This window comes from Schistocerca nitens, chromosome 10, assembly GCF_023898315.1.
Source record: "Schistocerca nitens isolate TAMUIC-IGC-003100 chromosome 10, iqSchNite1.1, whole genome shotgun sequence".
In the NCBI taxonomy this organism is placed as follows: Eukaryota; Metazoa; Arthropoda; class Insecta; order Orthoptera; family Acrididae; genus Schistocerca; species Schistocerca nitens.
Genome location: NC_064623.1, coordinates 86,279,124 through 86,301,531, shown reverse-complemented (window position 1 = coordinate 86,301,531; position 22,408 = coordinate 86,279,124). Strand labels below are relative to the sequence as shown.

The 22,408-nt window shown below is 45.8% G+C and overlaps 1 protein-coding gene across 1 annotated transcript in view; it reads left to right on the top strand.

Annotated features, from left to right (window-relative positions):
* The window catches only part of LOC126209899 (uncharacterized), an 80,115-nt gene that overhangs the window by 31,072 nt on the left and 26,635 nt on the right, over positions 1-22,408 (top strand). Inside the window, exon 3 of the mRNA XM_049939021.1 lies at positions 13,785-15,938. Within this exon, the coding sequence (XP_049794978.1) occupies positions 13,785-15,938 (2,154 nt within the window). The remainder of the gene's footprint in view (positions 1-13,784; positions 15,939-22,408) is intronic.

Genomic DNA, 22,408 nt, shown 5'->3' with positions numbered 1-22,408 from the left:
CACGGGTTGTTGTGTCGTCTTCAGCATAAGTTAGTTTAAGTTAGATTTGGTAGTGTGTAAGCTTAGGGACCGATGACCTAAGCAGTTTGGTCCCATAAGATCTTACCACAAATTTACAATTTTTGAAACTTATTTTTGTGCTTTCAAATAACTTCCGGGAATTCAGCCAGGTAACACTTTCGTCAAAATGGTTATAGTGATATACAGATTGAACGTGCGTTGCGCTATCGACCAACTATACATCGGGTGATTGATGATAATTTTGAGTCAACACCTAAGTCTACTGCCTTTTTGGCTTACGTAGGAAACACGTCCAACAAGATCGGTCGTATTTTTCGGAAATACGATGTGAAATGTGTTTTCCGACCTCCAACCAAAATTAGAACACTTTTGATTTCCGTTAAGGATGATCTTGGACTGCGTAAGGGGGGTGTATATCGTATTCCTTGTAGCTGCGGCATGGCATATATTGGTCAAACTATCAGGACCGTGGAGGACCGATGTACTGAGCATAAACGGCACACACGATTACAGCAGCCAAGTAGATCTGCTATTGCCGAACATTGCTTGGATACTGGTCACCCCATGTTATACCGAGATATTGGCATGCACGTCCAGCTATTGGGACAGTGTTATTAGGGAGGCAGTTGAAATTAAATTAGCGAGCAACCTCGTTAACAGGGATGGAGGTTTCTGTTTAAACTCTGTTTGGAATCCGGCTCTCTCCCTTGTCAAAAAACATAGGGACAGAGTCAATGCTACCTCACCTGCGAATCCATATTCTCACTATCGATAGCTCTGACTTTGGACATCTGTGGTGGCACTAGTGTTCAGTGTGTGTGTTATCTTTCCTGTTTCAGTCCGAGAACCGAGGTTTTAAATTTGCATGTACGCCTCCTGTTCGTTGTTTGCCTTGAAAATGGCGGGGTGTTCTCCCGCCGAAATATCGGCGGTCGCTGGAAGTGTTACCTGGCTGAATTCCCGGAAGTTATTTGAAAGTTGTATACGCCAGGAGAAACTCAGGTCTCACATTATTTTTGGGCTGTTTGATTGTCCCAACACAGAAGCAGTGGTTTGAATACAAAAGTTAAAGAGACAACCATGATATTAGTTATGACACGTATTGACAGTTGTGAATATGGACAATCATCAGCTGCATATCGAAATGACGATAATGAAAATCTGTGTCGGGCCGGAACTCGAACCCGAATTCGTAATTATACTTCGACACCGAGCGAGCGACTGTGGTGTCACTGCCAGACACCACACTTGCTAGGTGGTAGCTTAAATCGGCCGCGGTCCATTAGTACATGTCGGACCCGCGTGTCGCCACTGTGTGATCGCAGACCGAGCGCCACCACATGGCAGGTCTCGAGAGACGTACGAGAACTCGCCCCAGTTGTACGACGACGTTGCTAGCGACTATACTGACGAAGCCTTTGCTCTCATTTGCCGAGAGACAGTTAGAATAGCTTTCAGCTAAGTTAATGGCTACGACTTAGCAAGGCGCCAATTGTCACAATGTCTCAATTGTATAGTCAAGAGAGATGTATCACAAGGATTGATTAAAAGTTAAGTATATTCCAAAGCTACGTATTTTCTTTATAGCAGTCATAACTTATCCTGTTCCAGACTTGACGCCAGTCGGCGTGTGTGTACGCGTGCCTTTCGGCTTCCTTCTCAGTGTGGCGTGACTAGCTTGTTACGCCACAACAGCGACATTCAGTTAAAATGTCTCCCCTGTATGGGCATATATAGGGTGGTCCATTGATCGTGACCGGGCCAAATACCTCACGAAATAAGCGTCAAACAACAAAACTACAAAGAACGAAACTTGTCTTGATTGAAGGGGGAAACCAGATGGCGCTATGGTTCGCCCGCTAGATGGCGCTGCCATCGGTCAAACGGATATCAACTGGTTTTTTTACGATAGGATCCCCCAGTTTTTATTACATATTCGTGTAGTACGTAAAGAAATATGAATGTTTTAGTTGGACCACTTTTTTCGCTTTGTGATAGATGGCGCTGTAATAGTCACAAACATATGGCGCACAATTTTAGACGAACAGTTGGTAACAGGTAGAATTTTTAAATAAAATACAGAACGTAGACACGTTTGAACATTTTATTTCGGTTGTTCCAATGTGATACATCTACCTTTGTGAACTTATCATTTCTGAGAAAGCATGCTGTTACAGTGTGATTACCTGTAAATACCACATTAATGCAATAGATGCTCAAAATGATGTCCGTCAACCTCAATGCATTTGGCAATACGTGTAACGACATTCTTATCAACAGCGAATAGTTCGCATTCCGTAATGTTCGCACATGCATTGACAATGCGCTGACGCATGTTGTCAGGCGTTGTCGGTGGATCACGATACCAAATATCCTTCAACTTTCCCCACAGAAAGAAATCCGGGGAGGTCAGATCCGGTGAACGTGTGGGCCATGCTATGGTGCTTCGACGACCAATCCACCTGTCACGAAATATGCTATTCAATACCGCTTCAACCGCACGCTAGCTATGTGCCGGACATCCATCATGTTGGAAGTACATCGCCATTCTGTCGTGCAGTGAAACATCTTGTAGTAACATCGGTAGAACATTACGTGGAAATCGGCATAATTGCACCATTTAGATTGCCATCGATAAAATGGGGGCCAATTATCCTTTCTCCCATAATGCCGCACCATACATTAACCCGCCAAGGTCGCTGATGTTCCACTTGTCGCAGCCATCGTGGATATTCCGTTGCCCAATAGTTGCATATTATGCCGGTTTACGTTACCACTGTTGGTGAATGACGCTTCGTCGCTAAATAGAACGCGTGCAGAAAATCTGTCATCGTCCCGTAATTTCTCTTGTGCCCAGTGGCAGAACTGTACACGACGTTCAAAGTCGTAGCCATGCAATTCCTGGTGTATAGAAATATGGTACGGGTGCAATCTATGTTGATGTAGCATCCTCATCACCGACATTTTGGGGATTCCCGATTCTCGCGCAATGTGTCTGCTACTGATGTGCGGATTAGCCGCGACAGCAGCTAGAACACCTACTTGGGCATCATCATTTGTTGCAGGTCGTGGTTGACGTTTCACATGTGGCTGGACGCTTCCTGTTTCCATAAATAACGTAACTATACGGCGAACGGTCCGGACACTTGGATGATGTCGTCCAAGATACCGAGCAGCATACATAGCACACGCCCGTTCGGCATTTTGATCACAATAGCCATACATCAACACGAAATCGACCTTTTCCGCAATTGGTAAACGGTCCATTTTAACACGAGTAATGTATCACGAAGCAAATACCGTCCGCACTGGCGGAATGTTACGTGATACCACGTACTTATACGATTATGACTATTACAGCGCCATCTAATTCAAAGCCAGAAAAGTTGTCCAAGTAAAACATTCATATTTCTTTACTCACTGCACGAATATGTAATTAAAATGGGGGTTCCTATTTAAAAAAAAAACCAGTTGATATCCGTTTGACTTGGCAGCGTCATCTAGTGGGCCAACCATAGCACCATCTGGTTTCCCCCTTCAAGCTAGACGAATTTCGTTCTTTGTAGTTTTTTCGTTTGATGGTTATTTCGTGAGATGTTTGGCCCGGTCACTATCAATGGACCACCCTGTACGTAATGGATGGGCTCAAATGGCTCTGAGCACTATGGGACTTAACTGCTGTGGTCATCAGTCCCCTAGAACTTAGAACTACTTAAACCTAACTAACATAAGGATATCATACACATCCATGCCCGAGGCAGGATTCGAACCTGCGACCGTAGCGGTCGCGCGGTTCCAGACTGTAGCGCCTAGAACCGCTCGGCCACCAAGGCCGGCCCATAATGGATGCACGAGAGCAGGTTGTAGAAGCGTGGTTGACGACATACGGAAGTATGGGTCTTGGCAGGAAGCGTGTTCCGATAGCCTAATTGTAAGGCGACTGTTAGCGATAAGCGGGAAATCCGTTTCCAGTGCTGCTCGTGCGCATATTTCCATTGTCGCCATTCCATTATAGAACTGATGGTTGGCCATATTCGCAGCTACGAACAGATTTCATGTAGTTCATGACAACTGTAGTCGCCGCAATGCCAGCTCCTTTGGATATGTGTGTATGTCCAAAGGAATATTGTATCGCGTTTCTGAACAACGCAGGCACTGGAATACCATATGCGATTAGTTGTCCTCAAATTCTTGGATTGGTCTATTTTAAGCTCTGATTTCTTCAAGTTTTCGGTAATATTAAGGAGAAACATTAGAAAGTGCTGAATATACTCCACCACATTGTCAGATTCTTTTGTCAGCTTCAAAATGTGGGGAAAATTTTCTCCGTACCTTACATTTTACACCATTTAGCATTTCTCTAAAAATTGAGGCTTGCTCATTCCGCATTTGAAATGATAGAGCCCACTAAGCCCTAAGATCATTCGAGTTCAGCAAAGATGAAAACTTATTCCATAGTACAGCTTTTTAATTTAGTGGGAACAGCAATGACAGAAGCTGAAGAAATGAATTAAAATTTGTGCCACGGCCGTGACTTGAATGCGGGTCTCCTGCTTACCATTTTTTATTTTGTTATTTTTAGTTATTTATTGATTTTTTTACACTTTTATAGATGCAAAACATAACATACAGAAACTAAAGGAGCCATTCATTACAACCAAACGTAAAACGGCTCCCAATATCCAGATTTAAGGATTTCACTAACGAAGGGAAGCGGGACCCTTCAACGGTCCAGATGATGTGTATCCAAGTCAGCTTCTCTCGAACTTAAAAACAATATCTAGTCCCCTGAGTACATCAGTACATAAGGTCCTGAACTTTGGACTCTCTTCTCATTTCACTTCTCGCATCCGGAACACCCTTGCAGTCAGAACGACCCCAAGTAACTGGAAAAATATGTTCTGTATTTCGCGTGTCGCCACAAGACCACATGTTCTTCCTGATGCAATAATTTACCAACAGCCGTATGTATTGTTGAAATTTATTTTATTTTATGAACTTCTATATTCTACCAGTTTCGGCATTACGTTGATGCCATCTTCAGGACCCACTCGTCATAGTCGTAAAACCGCTACACACGGGAGGAGGCCCGTAAGAGCTGTTGCAGGACGATCTGATTCACGGATCCAGTTATACGGCTCCTTCCGTGTATAGCGATTTTACGACTATGACGAGTGGGGCCTGAAAATGGCATCAATGTAATGCCGAAACTGGTAGCACATAGAAGTTCATAAAATAAAATAAATTTCTACAATACATACGGCTGTTGGTAAATTATTGTATCAAGAAGTTCATGCCAGCCGTCGTCCCACGATCCATAATGGAACAACGAAGATCACATGTTGGTCTTGCAATAGCTACCAGAAGTCTATGACGTCCTCGTCATCGGTGCGATGGAGATAATACGTCGCCATCCCCTACATACAATTTACGGCGTTTGCTTTGGCTATGGTAAAGCATAGGACGTCAGCTTTGATCGCCCTGTGCGCCGTACGCAGTGAAACCAACAAGCGATTGCCTTGCCACAAATCAGACGATGCTCGACGACCGCGCAGTGGGGGCATATCGGCGTGTCGACCTGGTGAACAGAGGGCAGTCGTTGACGGTTAGGGAATTAGCCGTTCACCACTACATACCACAACGCTTGTGCACCTGCAGAGAGAGAGGGAAGATGAACCGGTCTCCATATTCTCTGCCACTGCACCTCCGCGTACTACTGTTCGACCATATTGCGAGATTGTTGTTCAAGGAAGCTTCGATATACGTCTTTCGTTGTGGGCAGCCTGGTCTAAGGTAATCTGTCCTGAATGTAACTGTAACCGACAAAGAAGTCCCGAAGGTGTCCTGTGGTTTCAGTGATGTTTTTAGTTTTAGTTATGTTATGTTCTGTAGATCATTTTCCCAATTATTTTATCGATGTGATGTGGAACAAGTCAGATTACAAGAGATATATATATATATATATATATATATATATATATATATATATATATATATATGAATAGCGATAATATTACTGAAAATTACTGAAATTTTTAGTTCTACACATGCAACTACATTATAGGAACTTTTTTTTATCATTTCTGAAACAAAGACTCGTCCCTGGAGTTGGGTTCGGTTGGTTGTTTTGGGGGAAGAGACCAAACAGCGAGGTCATCGGTCTCATCGTATTAGGTAAGGATTGGGAAGCGGCTGTGCCCTTTCAAAGGAACCATCCCGGCATTTGCCTGGAGCGATTTAGGGAAATCACGGAAACATAAATCAGGATGGTCGGACGCGGGATTGAACCGTCGTCTTCCCGAACGCGAGTGCTAATCACTACTCTCGGTGTCCGTGGAGTAGAATGGGTTGTCCGAAAGAAATGAGTTTAAGCTAGATTTAAAACTTGATCTGCTACCTGCCAGACACTTTATGCTGTTGGGGAAATAAGCAGAGATTTTTGTTGCTGAATAATGTACTCCTTTTTGAGCAACTGACAGCTTCAACAGCGGATAGGAAAGGTCATTTTCTTCCTCTAGTGTTATACGTATGAACATCACTGTTCTTCGCGAATTGAGATGGACTATTTATAACGAATTTCATTAGCGAATATATGTACTCTGATGATGCGGTTAAAATACCTAACTAGTTGAATAGGTGACCACATGACGTCCTTGGGTGAACACCACTAATTTTCTCACCACTCTCTTTTGTTCAATCAATACTTTATGTCTAAGTGGTGAGTCACCCCAGGAAACTATTCCATAAGACATTATTGAGTGGAAATATACAAAGTACGTTAGAAGGCTGATCTGTTTATTACCAAGACTAGCGATTATACGAAGAGCGAAAGAAGCTGAGCTTGGTTGTTTGAGAATCTCAGTAATACGCTTCTTCCAGTTCAAGTTCTCATCAATGTGAACACCCAAAAATTTGGAGAAATCTACGCTGTTAACTGAGCCCTGTTCATATGCTACATCAACTGTCAGTATGACTCTATTCGGTGTACAGAACTGGATATAGCGAGTTTTTTCAAAATTAAGGGAGAGTCCATTTTCTGAGAACCACTTAATAATTTTTCGAAAGATATCCTTAACAATATGGTTCAAATGGTTCAAATGGCTCTGAGCACTATGGGACTCAACTGCTGTGGTCATAAGTCCCCTAGAACTTAGAACTACTTAAACCTAGCTAACCTAAGGACAGCACACAACACCCAGCCATCACGAGGCAGAGAAAATCCCTGACCCCGCCGGGAATCGAACCCGGGAACCCGGGCGTGGGAAGCGAGAACGCTACCGCACGACCACGAGATGCGGGCCTTAACAATATCTTCAGCTGCTTTTTCTGAAATGGGATTTATTATAACACTCGTGTCATCTGCAAAAAGTACTAGTTCCGCTTGCTGAAGGTTACGTGGGAGGTCAATCACATAAATAACGAACAGCAGAGGACCTAAAATTGAACCCTGTGGGACTCCCTTTGTGATAACTCCCCATTCACTAGAATTTACCACCCTCCCAACATTATTTGTGCTATTCAGCAGAACTTTTTTCTTTCTGTCTTGGTCCACATTGACTGGTGGACAGAGTGAATGGGGAGCCACTGTGTTGATCACAGGGCCCATTAAGACGACGTGCTCGGTTCTCCAATAGCATGGCATCGTACTAAGAAATATCACACAGGCCCTGTTCCTCACGTTTACGAGTCCGATGCCTCCTCCTGTCGGTGGCAGTGTCAAGGTGTATCGTAGCGGATTTTAAAGAGGAGGTCAGCACCCACGAAATGTCCGAAGTCTTGACGCTATCGTGGTGGGCAATGTGCGCCAAGTGACCCATTTTTGGTACCAAATAGACGTCGATATAATGTGCGCGGTGGAGTTTATCTTTGGCGCGCAGTGAACGAATGCGCAAATCTGTCACAACAGCTGTTGATAATTATCTGCCGCCGTACGCCGTATGTTTCCATAGAACACCACTTGAGGGTTGGGACCCTGGTGATGTGCAATGCTGTCCCTGGTGGCAGCTCTCTGTCCACTTCCATACATCGGGTCTCTCATGGTTTACTGACGCTGTCACCGTTCCATACTGTTGAAGCCATCCCAGTGTCGCCTGGATTTCATCTCCTGACTTGACCAAAAGAACGACGTCGTCTACATCTACATCTACATCCATACTCCGCAAGCCACCTGACGGTGTCTGGCGGAGGGTACCCTGAGTACTTCTATCGGTTCTCCCTTCTATTCCAGTCTCGTATTGTTCGTGGAAAGAAGGATTGTCGGTATGCTTCTGTGTGGGCTCTAATCTCTCTGATTTTATCCTCATGGTCTCTTCGCGAGATATACGTAGGAGGGAGCAATATACTGCTTGACTCTTCGGTGAAGGTATGTTCTCGAAACTTTAACAAAAGCCCGTACCGAGCTACTGAGCGTCTCTCCTGCAGAGTCTTCCACTGGAGTTTATCTATCATCTCTGTAACGCTTTCGCGATTACTAAATTATCCTGTAACGAAGCGCGCTGCTCTCCGTTGGATCTCCTCTATCTCTTCTATCAACCCTATCTGGTACGGATCCCACACTGCTGAACAGTATTCAAGCAGTGGGCGAACAAGCGTACTGTAACCTACTTCCTTTGTTTTCGGACTGCACTTCCTTAGGATTCTTCCAATGAATCTCAGTCTGGCACCTGCTTTACCGACGATCAACTTTATATGATCATTCCATTTTAAATCACTCCTAATGCGTACTCCCAGATAATTTACGGAATTAACTGCTTCCAGTTGCTGACCTGCTATATTGTAGCTAAATGATAAGGGATCTTTCTTTCTATGTATTCGCAGCACATTACACTTGTCTACATTGAGATTTAATTGCCATTCCCTGCACCATGCGTCAATTCGCTGCAGATCCTCCTGCATTTCAGTACAATTTTCCATTGTTACAACCTCTCGATACACCACCTCATCATCTGCAAAAAGCCTCAGTGAACTTCCGATGTCATCCACAAGGTCATTTATGTATATTGTGAATAGCAACGGTCCTATGACACTCCCCTGCGGCACACCTGAAATCATTCTTACTTCGGAAGACTTCTCTCCATTGAGAATGACATGCTGCGTTCTGTTATCTAGGAACTCTTCAATCCAATCACACAATTGATCTGATAGTCCATATGCTCTTACTTTGTTCATTAAACGACTGTGGGGAACTGTATCAAACGCCTTGCGGAAGTCAAGAAACACGGCATCTACGTGTGAACCCGTGTCTATGGCCCTCTGAGTCTCGTGGACGAATAGCGCGAGCTGGGTTTCACACGATCGTCTTTTTCGAAACCCATGCTGATTCATATAGAGTAGATTTCTAGTCCCCAGAAAAGTCATTTTACTCGAACATAGTACGTGTTCCAAAATTCTACAACTGATCGAGGTTAGAGATATAGGTCTATAGTTCTGCACATCTGTTCGACGTCCCTTCTTGAAAACAGGGATGACCTGTGCCCTTTGTGGTGTCACCGCCAGACACCACACTTGCTAGGTAGTAGCTATGGACTAAGCTGAAGGCTATTCAATCTGTCTCTCGGCAAATGAGAGGAAAGCTTCGTACGTCTGGTCGCAAGCTATGTCGTCCGTACAACTCAGGCGAGGTCTAGTCCGTGTCTCGTGACCTGCCATGTGGTGGCGCTAGGTTTGCGATTACACAGTGGCGACACGCGGGTCCGACATGTACTAAGGACCGCGGCCGATTTAAGTTACCACCTAGCAAGTGTGGTGTCTAGCGGTGACACCACACCCTTCTCCAATCCTTTGGAACGCTACGCTCTTCTAGAGACCTACGGTACACCGCTGCAAGAAGGGGGGCAAGTTCCTTCGCGTACTCTGTGTAAAATCGAACTGGTATCCCATCAGGTTCAGCGGCCTTTCCTCTTTTGAGCGATTTTAATTGTTTCTCTATCCCTCTGTCGTCTATTTCGATATCTACCATTTTGTCATCTGTGCGACAATCTAGAGAAGGAACTACAGTGCAGTCTTCCGCGTATGCGCGGCATTGGAAAGGTGCGGTCCGTAGTTGGGCGCCTTAAGGCGCCGTTGGATGCCCTGTAGTGCAGGTTCGAGAGTGATGGCAAGTAGGTTGGCCGAAAGGGGGCAACACTGCCGCACTGAGCACTGGATCTTGAAAGGTTCTGAGCGAGCTCCGCTCACCAGGGCTCTCGAGTGTGTGCAGTGAATCAACAGCAAGATCGTGTCCACAAACTTAAGGGTGATTGCCACCCATTCCATGACCACATGTAGAAACACATGGTCGACACGGTCGAAAGCGTGATCCAAATCCGATGCCACCAGGACTCATAATCTACACGGCGACATCAGTGCTACAACATGCCTGTATGCCCCTAGTGTCGTGTCGATATTGCTCTTCCCAACTAGACACATTTGATCTAATTTTTTTGTCCTTTATCACAGCTTGAAGGATACGTGCAAAGATTTTGTAGTCTCCTTTCAATAATGTCAAAGGTCGGTATTCATGTGGTCTACGACCATCACTGAGGTCTGGAACAGGTATCTTGACACCCTGTATGGACTCAGTAGGGACCCGTAAGGTAGCTCTGAAGAGTTCGTTATACATCTGTACTCATGTTCGATCCCATCAGAGGAGCAAAGGTCTGCCAGAACTGAAGAGGGAGTCCATGTGGTCCAGCAGATTTGTTTGACGCACCACAATTCAGGGCATCAATGGTTACTTCAGCCATAAGGCCGACCAGTAGGATACTCGGCCGGTGGCATTTGTCGAAGCATGTGTGTGAGTCTTGCTCTGTCCAGCTGGTCTTCCACATAGACACTGCGACAGTGGTGAGCCCGCGATCAATTGGCCATTACGACGTCCCGTATAGGTGTACGCCAGCGCCGTTTCCTTTCTCTCACTAGATATGCTGACGGCCGTTAGTTGCGTAATCCATCGAGTATCCTCGCACGAACTTCCATCTTCACTGCCTTAACTCGCAGCAGTTGTGTTTTTATACGTTGAGAAGCCTGCTGATGGTCTGGAGACGGTGGTTGCGTCGCCAACTCGCGTAGGACCGTGAAGGAAAATTGAGAAGGCGCTCGTTACCAGTGTGACTTATCTTGTCCATATCGTGTGAACGTTCTACGTAAAGCTGGTTTGACATGCAGAGCCACCATTTAAGCGTTAAATCGTATGCACGTTGACGCTGTTGACGTTGACACCATGTGTCTTCAACCTCTCGAAAATGGTTCTCATCTCGCAGGTGGGTAACGCTGAGCTTCCATGGGGCCGCGTCTTTTGTCGTGGCAGAGCGATGGTGCAGATGTAACGCTGGTGGTCTGTAAAGGCCGTAGTCACGCCTCAGTGTCAGTGGTCGCCTTCGTCGCCTACGTATATACGCGGCTGTTTCCTTGCTTAATTTCCCAGGTGTCATGCAGTGCAAGATCTCGGACCAGCAGAGGGACGAAGTGTGGGTGTTAGTCCTCGGGCCGCAGAAAGCAGTTAAAGTACCCGCCGACAACGTAATTCTCCTGACGTCCTCGAAAGAGAGGTGACACTTCCTCTGTGAAAAATGTGGTGTGTCTTCTTGTCTCTTCGTCGAGCCAGATGGCGTTCATCGTTTACAGTCAGGGCAGCACTACAGCTTCATGATAGGTATTCCACGTCGTCTGCCACTATTCCTTCTCGTGATAGTATGAATGTGCTACAGCTGTCGTAACCTGTCAAACGACGGACGTCACAACTGTAAACCTCAACTGCGTCATTATTTCGTACCCTGCCTGCAGCACTTGGATCTTTACTGGGGCATGAACTCCACTGATGTTAAGTGTGGTAATTCAGCAGACATGTGACTTCGAATCGACTGTGCACTGCTAGAATATCATGCAACAATGAATCAGCTGGCTATGGAGGATTCGTCCTGCACTGGTACCTCATGACACCACCTCATTGGCCACTTGACCTCCCGACTCGTTGTCCATGGGAGCCAATGGCTGAACTTCGACCTCCGGCATCTTCATCAGTTTGGTCCATTTCGTGTGCCCAATCTGCTAATGAACCGATGAGGATTCTCACTGTTGATGGGCGTTCATCTTCAGATGGGACGTCATCCTGTTGCGTCTCTTTGACGCTGTGGCCCCTCCACAGTCTGCAGCATAGACGCTATGGATGTGACGTCGTCCTGACCGGTCGGTGGAAACGAATCATGATCGTTTCCACTGTCTTGTTGATGGACTCGGCTGTGCTGCTCGTCTTCTGTGGACAGCCGCCGCTTCTTTCGTTTCTGCAGCGGCACCTGCTTTCGTAGTCGTGCTTCCAAGTTAGCTGAGGGATGCTGTTCAGTGTGATCCTTTTGCGAATGATCATGATATTTGGTTTGTGGGGCACTCAACTGCACAGTCATCAGCACCCAATTTTTACACAGTCCAATTCTTTTAAACTGTTCAATCTAGCCACTGTCGAATGATGATGATGATGATGAAATGATGAGGACAACACAAACACCCAGTCCCTCGGCAGAGAAAATCCCCAACCCGGCTGGGAATCGAACCCAGGATCCCGTGATCCAGAGCCAGCAACGCTCCTCTTGCGGATCCGCTTCGATAACTGAAGATGGGTTCGACTGGAACATGGAAGAACCGTGACTCCACAGCTGTTGTGGGGCATCTGGCTGATGGTGTAACGAGAGACCCAGGATCAAGGGCAATAATCGTGGACTCTATGGGCACCTCGTTCCGTTATCATGTACGTAATAGGCGGCGATGTCATATGCTGTGATGGGTGCTGGGTGTCCATAGGTAGCTGTGCGAGACGTTGCTCAAGACAGTCAGCCTGCAATCAAAACAGGTTTTCGGTTGACCGTCGTATATGACAATGGCTCGACATCCACCTATTAATACGTAAGATGATATGCGATTCCAGAGATCAATTCACATTCTTGGCCAGCCGCTGTGGGCGAGCGGTTCTAGGCGCTTCAGTGTGGAATCGCGCTGCTGCTACGGTCGCAGGTTCGAATCCTGCCTCACACATGGATTAGTGTGATGTCCTTAGATTAGTTAGGTTTAAGTAATTCTAAGTTCTAGGGGACTGATGACCTCAGCTGTTAAGTCCCACAGTGCTCAGAGCCATTTTTGCCTCACAGATGTAAACAAAAACTCCCTCTAAAGGAGCATGGCCGGAGCACTAGGCACATCCAGACTGCTACAACGCTGAAGGTGGATTGTGTCGGCTGGTGTGTCAGCCATTACACCACTGTAGCAGTAGAGGTGTCACAGCTGCGTGGACTGCTCTAGTCCAATGCCCTCCCTATCACAAACTTCAATCCATGCCTTCCAATTATAGAAAAAAATGGCTCTGAGCACTATGGGGCTTAACATCTGAGGTCATCGGTTCCCTAGAACTTAGAATTACTTAAACCTAACAAACCTAAGGACATCACACACACCCATGTCCGAGGCAGGATTCGAACCTGCGACCATAGCAGTCGCGCGGTTCCAGACTGAATCGCCTAAAGCCGCTCGGCCACAGCGGCTGGTTCCAATTATAGTTTTGGATCCATGAGGCCATCATACGACGTAGTAAGTTTATGAGAGCAGTTTTCCAGTTTACTATTATTAAATACTGTACAGTGAAAGGTTGATTCTGATTAGCACTGGCAGTAAAAAAAAGAATTGTTTAATTCTGTGAGTCACACTACACAAATTTCTTATGCATGTAAGTAATATTTGCAAGATATTGATGTCACAGGTTTATTTGTCTGTAACTAATCTATTTTAATCGCCTACAGGTGATTATAGATGAGGATAGCGAAGAGAGCTCTGAAATTTTGCATGAGCTTGTGGCCCAAATACAAACTGAACGACGTCTCATTATTGTGTCATCAAGGGAGACTAACGGCTATGTCGACACTTTCGAATCAGCAGACATCAGTGACGACAGCTGGAACAAGTGGATGGACACTGACATCAGACTGAATGGGGACCACTACGAATGCCACTTGCGGGACCTGGTGGCAAGTGTCAGCGCCCTGAAGTCTGTGCTGGACGACGAGCCGGCACTGTTGTTGGCTCTGGCACAGCTGTCGCAGCCTCTGAGGATGGGCCCAGAGCTCGAACCGCTCCCTGCGTATTACATTCCCAGAAAGCTTGTGGATCCTCGAATCGAGCTGGCCGACTTCGTCTCGTCTCTGGGGTCCAGGGATGTGTGCATCACCAACAGTGCGTGCTATGAGTTGCTAGAAAGTAAAATTGGCAGACATTCACTCACGAGTTTTGAAGAGGTAGTGAGATGGATCCTCAATAAATCCGAATTCGACTGGCCCCTGTTTGTATTGACTGACAACCTGGAGAGTATCCCAGAAAACATCCGAAGGTTGGCAGTTTTTAATTTCTACATATTACTGATTTCCGAAGACAGTTGTAAGATTCGTCACTTTTCTGGGCGGAGTTGTAGGGTTCTAGAGTATCCAAGAGAGCAGAGAAAAGAGCAACTCGAGGTACTGGACACTGCCAGTAACATAGTAATTGTGGAAGGGAAACCTGGAGTGGGCAAGTCGAAGATGCTGTCACACGTGGCGAAGCAAATAAAAGAAAGGGACCCTGCCTGCTGGCTATTGAGAGTTAACCTGTTGGAGTTTGACACGGTTTTAGATCACAGTTGCAGTGGGATAACTGGTGTGAGAGACATCTTGTTCCAGACAGTCTTCAACGACGACCAGCTGGGCAGACTGGAGTATGCACTGCTCCGCCACAGCCTGTCGCACTCCCCGCGAGTCGTCTGTCTCGTGGATGGCTTCGATGAGGTCTGCCCGGATTACGTCACCGAGTGTCTCGAGATACTGAATCTGCTGGCGCCACGCCAGGGCAAGCTCCTGGTGACAACGAGGCCAGCACCGTTGAAGCTCTTGGAGGCACGATTGGGTGTGCCAGCATATTCATTGGACCCTTTCACTGACTCAGAGCTAGAGGATTTCTTCAGACACCACCCCTCAAGGGGAAGAATCCCACCCATCAATGGTCTCAACAGTAATTTAAGGGATCTTCTGAAAATTCCTCTGTTTGCTGAAATGTTTGTGAATGTGTCACAGGAGGTGCCTGACACATACGACATTGTGACTCTGTACGAAGCTTTCTTCAAAAATGAATTCAGGAGGTATTACAAGGAGAAGTGGGGTCACAACTTATCCACCCCTGGAAGGAAAATAGAGCTCGAGAAGGCGCAGAAGAAGCACGAGAAACACTTGATGCTCCTTGCAACATCAATTCTGTTACGCAGTACAGATATACCGGCAAGGCCATTAGTGGATATGGACTACTTCGTGAAAGCTGGAATCGTGTACAAGTTTGCCAATAGGAAACCCACATTTCTGCACAGGACGTTCGCCGAACACTTCCTCGCCAAGTGGTGCTTCGTCAGAGAAGGGGAACGGCGTCGTGCAGCAGTGTACCGTGAGGCCTACCTGGACAGGACACTGGAATTCTTTCTGGAGGCCTTCAACCGCAGGGCAGCGAGGGATCGGCCACTGCTGGAGGCACTGTTGGGCGGTGACAAGGATAGGTTGCAGGCTGTAATGGCGGAGGGTGCCGACCCGAGGCAGAGAGATGCGTGTGGCCGCAACGCACTTCACCTGGCGGCAGCCCTCGACGAGCAGCGCTCGCTGCCTCTGCTGCGGCGGCTGTGCAGGTATGTGGGGGAGGGCATGCTGTCGGTAGAGGACGGCCTGCTCGGGTGGACGCCGATGAGGTACGCCGCAGAGGGCAGACACTGGATCGCTGTGAAGAAGCTGCTGGAGGCGGGTGACGACCTCAGACATCTGGGGGACTTCCATGCGGGGCTACACGACCCTGCACAGTTATGTGATGTGTTCAGAAGGTCTGGATACCAGGCCCTGTACCAGCACATCATCAAACAGCCAGTAGAGAAAGCAGCACAACAAATGGAGGTATGTTAAAATGTACTGTGCATCACGTGATGTTTAGTTCTAAGAAACAAAGGAATAAAGACATTAGCTTCCAGTGGGCACTGATTTGTTTCAATGGGTCAAGCTGAAAATTTGTTCCAAAATGGGATTCAGACTCAGATTTCTTGGTTACTAAAGTGCGCGTCATTTATGTTGGCGGCCGAGTTTAGGTTCGTTCTGCGCATCTGACGTCAAAAAATACAGTCAGCCAATGAACAGAGAACGACGTTGCCAGATCTCGACTGCAGAGCAGTTTTAGAAGCGTTCAGTCGTAAATAAAGTAATAGAACAAAAGCAATGTCTTGATAGCAGACTTTGTTTTATAGAAAGTTTGGAAAAACCATTCTTTATACCAGTTGCTTCATTTTCTATTAATTAATTAAACCAAACAAGCAATAAGACTCCTAATTCAGGCGATAGCAAGGAAAGGTGTTTGTATCATTCTCACTAACCGCTTTTTCGCAATAAAGAACAGCGATAATTGTTTATTTCCTATTGTACTTCGACGATGGAGAAACATTGCAGCACGAGCTGCGTTAGCGTAACGGTTAAGGCGTTGTCTTAGTAAGCGAAAGTTAAAGAGTTCAAACCTGGTGCGATGTTAAATATTTTCTTTATTTAAAAACAATATCGAAGTGTCTTACTTCAGGAATTTTATTCGTTTGAATGCAATTTTTTGAAATTTCTAGTGCTTTGTCTCTTCATTAACCCTTTCGCTGCTGCAGTCACGTGCTCCCCGCATTCCGCGCTGTGCGCGATTTTGTCATCACTGCACTGCTTGCCTGTGCAGACACAAGGTGTTCCCACTGCTTTGACACACTTATCATTCGATTTCACAAAAACTATTTGGCCCAAAAATTAGATTTTTACACATCTTCTCGACTGATACCTTCCCACCATAAATGACTTAACTTTGTTTCGATGTTCAACCCAGTTATTATGCAGCATTAAATGTAGTAAACCATTGCACGAAATTTTGAAGAATTTTCAGAGGTAAAAGTCCATACTGTATACTTTACGTATGGTCGATTTTAGTTGCCACAATGTTGAGAATGAAATGTGGACAAGGTACCAAAATTTCATAGAGAATTTACTGTATAACAATATCTCATTTAATTTAAGTACCACATAGGTGTCGTATGTAATATTGAGAAATATTCCGTCTTTCGCGACTGTAATAAAAGTTTTATTTTCACCGGGGGCGTTTGGCTTTATTTTAAAGCACTTCAGTCAAAGGAAGTGGGGGGAAGGTATCAGTCACTAAGATATGTAAAAATCTAATTTCTGGGCCAAATAGTTTTTGTGGAATCGAATGATAAGTGTGTGAAAGCAGTCGGAAACACCATGTGTCAGCACAGGCGAGCAGTACAGTGACAAAATCGCGCACAGCGCGGAATGCGGGGAGCACGTCTCTGTAGTAGCGAAAGGGTTAATGCGGCCGTGGTGGCTTTACTTCATAAACTGCGCGCTCCCCCCCCCCCCCCAAACGTAAGCTTGCGTGCGAACTATGCTATACTATGGCGCTGCTTCTCTTGGCGCGTGCGTCGTGTGCAACTGGCAACGCAGCAATCTCCCGCGTCTGGGCGGGCATGCGCGAACCGCCAAGATAAAAGAATTCAACTATAGTGTGATGCACTTACCTCTATGCTATCCAAACACAATGGCACGGATTATCCTAGCACACCTGTCAGACCGAAAATCTCCACTTATACCACTAACTACTGCTCATTATCCTCATAACTCGTGGCATCTCGCCAATTCCCGTAAGAAAATTCAAATGTGTATGAAATCTTATGGGACTTAACTGCTAACGTCATCAGTCCCTATGATTACACACTACTTAACCTAAATTATCCTAAGGACAGACACACACACCCATACCCGAGGGAGGACTCGAACCTCCGCCGGGATCAGCCGCACCGTCTGTGACTGCAGCACCTTAGACCGCTCGGCTAATCCCGGGCGGCTTCCCATAAGAGTTCGAGCTTCGTGTGCATTCTGCACTGAAGCGATCATTGGCTGTCATCACTATAATTATATATGTGGTGTATGTTCTTTCAGACATATCCACATAGCGTAGTATTCTGTGCATCTGCTGAGTGAGCAGGAGACCTGGGTTGGAATCCTAGTGTGGGACAAATTTTCATCTCCCCCATTGATATAAATCAATGCCTCCCCCATTGATATGTCGTGATCATAGTGGTATAAGTAAGGAGATGGCAGCCAGTGATCCCTTCAGATGCACACCAAGCTCTAACTCTCATGGGAATCAGAGAGATACCGTGAGTAATGAGGCTAATGAGAAGGGCGTTAAATCGGCAGTGTGTGGTATAAGTTGCGAATCTGTGTCTTACTGGTGACATGCTAGGGTAGTCCATGTGCTTGTGGTGACCACTGTATCCAGACGGTATAGTGGTCAGTGCATCTGCCTATTAACCAGGAGACCCACGTTTGAATTCCAGTCTGGCACAAATTTTCAACTTACCCCATTGATATAAGTCAGTGCCCTCTGGCACCTATTGCCTCTAATTCCTCTATGGTTTTATTCATAGTGTTGCAGGATCAAAATGGCATCTATTCTTTCGAATATGTGTGAAAGAATAGACACCACATATGGATTTAGTTTTAACTAATCCGATGAAAACGGCTAGACTTTCAAGGGCAAATGCTGTTGCTCACTGAGCTATCCAGGCACGACTTGTGGACAGCCCTGTCAGCTTTACTGGTGCCAACATCACTGAATTTCACTCACATACCTTGCTGGACTAGAACCCCTGGAAGGAAGGACATTGTGGAGAAAAGCCTTAGCCCAGCCTAGGAGATTGTTTACCGAATAAATTTTCACTCTACACCGAAATGTGCACAAATATGAAAATTGATTTCTTCCAGTAATGTTAGTTCTGCAAGAGATGCAGGAGAACTTCTGTGGCGTTGAGAAAGTAGGAGAAAGGAAGTGTTGCTGTGAGTCGGAACTGGATAGCACAGTAGGTAAGAGCATTAGTTCACAAAAGGTAAAGGTTCTGGGTTGGAGCCCCTGCCAAGAAGTTTCAGTACTGCACACAAACCACAGCAGAGATCGTTATCTTCTGCATCATTGAAACTTATTTACAACCGCTGTGAAACGCAGTTATCAGCGTACTGTATCCTGACTTCTTGGGTCTTCTAGGAATAAACTACGTGGCTGCAACCATCAGTTTCATAGCCCAATGGCCCCATCAAATTTTAACATGGGTTTGTGTGATAAATTCCTTTATGAAAGTCGCTGTAAACTGGACGGTGCATTACTGATGTAGGTTACATTCGAAGTTCGAAACAAAGTTGGGAGAACACAAGTTCGCAGGACTAGTTTTTCATTGATATGGGATTCTTTCTTAATTTATTCCACTGTTTCGTAACAGTTCATTTGATGAAAGCTATCGACAATGGTATAGTGCTTAGATGTTTGTTTGTTTTTAAATTATGGTGCTTGGAACTTTCCTTGTTGAGCATGTGAAGGCGATAAATAAACACGCAAATCAAACACACAAAACACGCCATTATGGTCAACGGAGAATCCACGAGCTGTGCTTGAAACGCCATTGCATCCTGAGAAAATTGGACTGTGGGCGGAAATACCAAGACTGTACCTTTGTACAAGGGTGAGTCAAATGAAAACCTTAAATTTGTAATAACAAATCGAAATTTCGTGCCGTTATCCTGTAAGTTGGAAAGCGTGCTACAAACAGCGTGCAGAATAGCCTGTAGATGGCAGCATAGTGCAGATGCACACATACAGTCGCAGTATCAGTATAAAGATGGCCGCCTCACTTGCGACTTGCACCAGGGAAGAACAGCGTTCTGTTATTCGGTTTTTGCGTAGTGAAGGTGTGAAACCTATCAAAATTCATCGACGAATGAAGATTCCGTACGGTGATGCATGTTTGTCACAGCAGCAAGTCTACGAATGGAGTAGGAAGTTCGCAAATGGTGTGACTTCAGTGGAAGACGCTCTTGTCCAGGTCAGTCACTACTGGTGCTGAAACGTGGACACTGAGGAAGAAAGATTAAGCGAAGCTCTTGCTGGAGGCTTTTGAAATGTGAACATGGCTGAGAATGGACAGAATAAGTTGGACGCATAGAGTGAGAAATGCACAGCTACTGAAAAGAGTGGGAGAGCAAAGACAATTACTGGATGTAATAAAAAGAAGGAAACGAAACTGGAGTGGACATAATTATATCAATTAAGAAGGAGGGGCATAAAAAACGTCTTAAAAAGCAATTTGGAAGCAAAAAGGAGGCAAGGGACGGAAGGATTTCACATCTTGGATGATGTGATGGGCGGCAGAATATAGAGCAATGGTTCGCAGGAAATAGAGACACACACGACCTGCTACAAAATAAGTGTTTCATCACCTCGGTTCCGAGAGGTCCGGAACCTGTACAGAAAACTGGAATAGATATCAACAAAACATCATTTCCGTCCTTTTTATCGCTCACGAAAACCACACAATGCATGTTGTACCACCATACAGCGAGACCTGCAGAGGTGGTGGTCCAGACTGCTGTACAAACAGGTACCTCTAATACCCAGCAAAACGTTCTCATGCATTGATGCAAGCCTGTGTTCGTCGTGGCATACTATCCACAAGTTCATCAAGGCACTGTTGGTCTAGATTGTCCCACTCCTCAACGGCGATTCAGGGTAGCTCCTTCAGAGGTGTTGGTGGGTCACATCGTCCATAAACAGCCCTTTTCATTCTATCCCAGGCATTTTCGACAGGAATACATATCTGGAGAACATGCTGGCCACTCTGGTCAAGCGATGACGTTATCCTGAAGGAAGTCATTCAGAAGATGCGCACGATGGGGGCGCCTATCCTGCATTACTCCTATTTGATTTTGTATTTATAACGCTGTATTCATCTGACCAGGAGTCCTGTTCCTCCTGCCACCGAACTTCACTAATTCCCATTATATCTAAGTTTAACCTACCCATTTCCTTTTTTAAATTTTCTAACCTACCTGTCCGATTAAGGGATCTGACATTCCACACTCCGATTCGTAGGCTGCCGGTTTTGTTTCTCCTGATAACGACGTCCAACTGAATAGTCCCCGCCCGGAGATCCGAATATGGGACTATTTTACCTCTGAAATATTATACTCAAGAGGGTGCCACCTTTATTTACCCAGACAGTAGAGCTACTTATCCTCGGAAAACATTACGGCTGTAGTTTCCCCTTGCTGTCAGCCAAATCAGTTAGTCATCGAGACTGTTACCCCTGCAGCTACTCAAAAGGCTGCTGCCCCTCTTCAGGAACTACATGTTTCTCTGGTCTCTCAACAGATACCCCTCCATTGTGGTTGTACCTACGGTATGGCTGTCTGTATGGCTGAGAAGTGCAAGCCGCTCAACCAACGGCAAGGTCCGTGGTTCGTGAGGGTGCGGGAGACATTTTAAGTGAAAACGTTGAAATATCTCGAAAACTACACATCAGATCAAAAAAACTTACTCAAAGATACCACACTTGAATTGCAACCCAACATCGTTCGTGTGTGGCGGAAAATCACATTGAAATCCTCAACGGCAACCCCCGTTTTTTTATTGCAGATTACCATTATACGGCAAAATCTACATACGTTTTGTCTGAAGCATTTTCTTTTTCGTTTCGTCACAGATGGCGCTGTAAACGGAGGAACAGAAATGGGTGCACAATCGTGAATTACGACATGCTACTCAATGGCCCTTTAATGTCCAATGGCACTGGTACCACATCTCCATGCTGCGAGGGTAGGACAGGCCAGTATTTCGTAGCTTTTAATTGGAAACCCCATTCGCATCGTTGTATTCCTCCGACATATCCAACAGGGGGCTACTCGGCGCGCCACCGTGGCCGTGTGGTGTACTACGAGGTACCATAACAGTGTGACCAGAGCCCACGTATCGTGCAGACGTAGAACTGAAAGTGGCTCTAAAAATTACGATATCTGCACAGTGTTTATTGCATATACACCTATCTATCATTCACAGAACAGACGTGCAAGTGGACGATGGATGTTGCAACCACAGAAGAAAAGACTGAAATGATCCTGATTTACGGAGAAAATAGGACAAATGTTGAGGCTGCTGTTGCCTTGTTTGCCGAGCGTTTCAAAAAAAAAAAAAAAAAAAAAACCTCAAATGTGTGTGAAATCTTATGGGACTTAACTGCTAAGGTCACCAGTCCCTAAGCTTACACACTACTTAACCTAAATTATCCTAAGGACAAACACACACACGCCCATGCCCGAGGGAGGACTCGAACCTCCGCCGGTATCAGCCACACAGTCAATGACTGCAGCGCCTGAGACCGCTCGGCCAATACCGCGCCCGAGCGTTTCCCACAGAAAGATTACAAGGTTGTGAAGGCCTTTATGTCTGATGGCATCTTATCTTACACACTGGCCGCTACAGGAGAAGCTACTGATATGGCTGT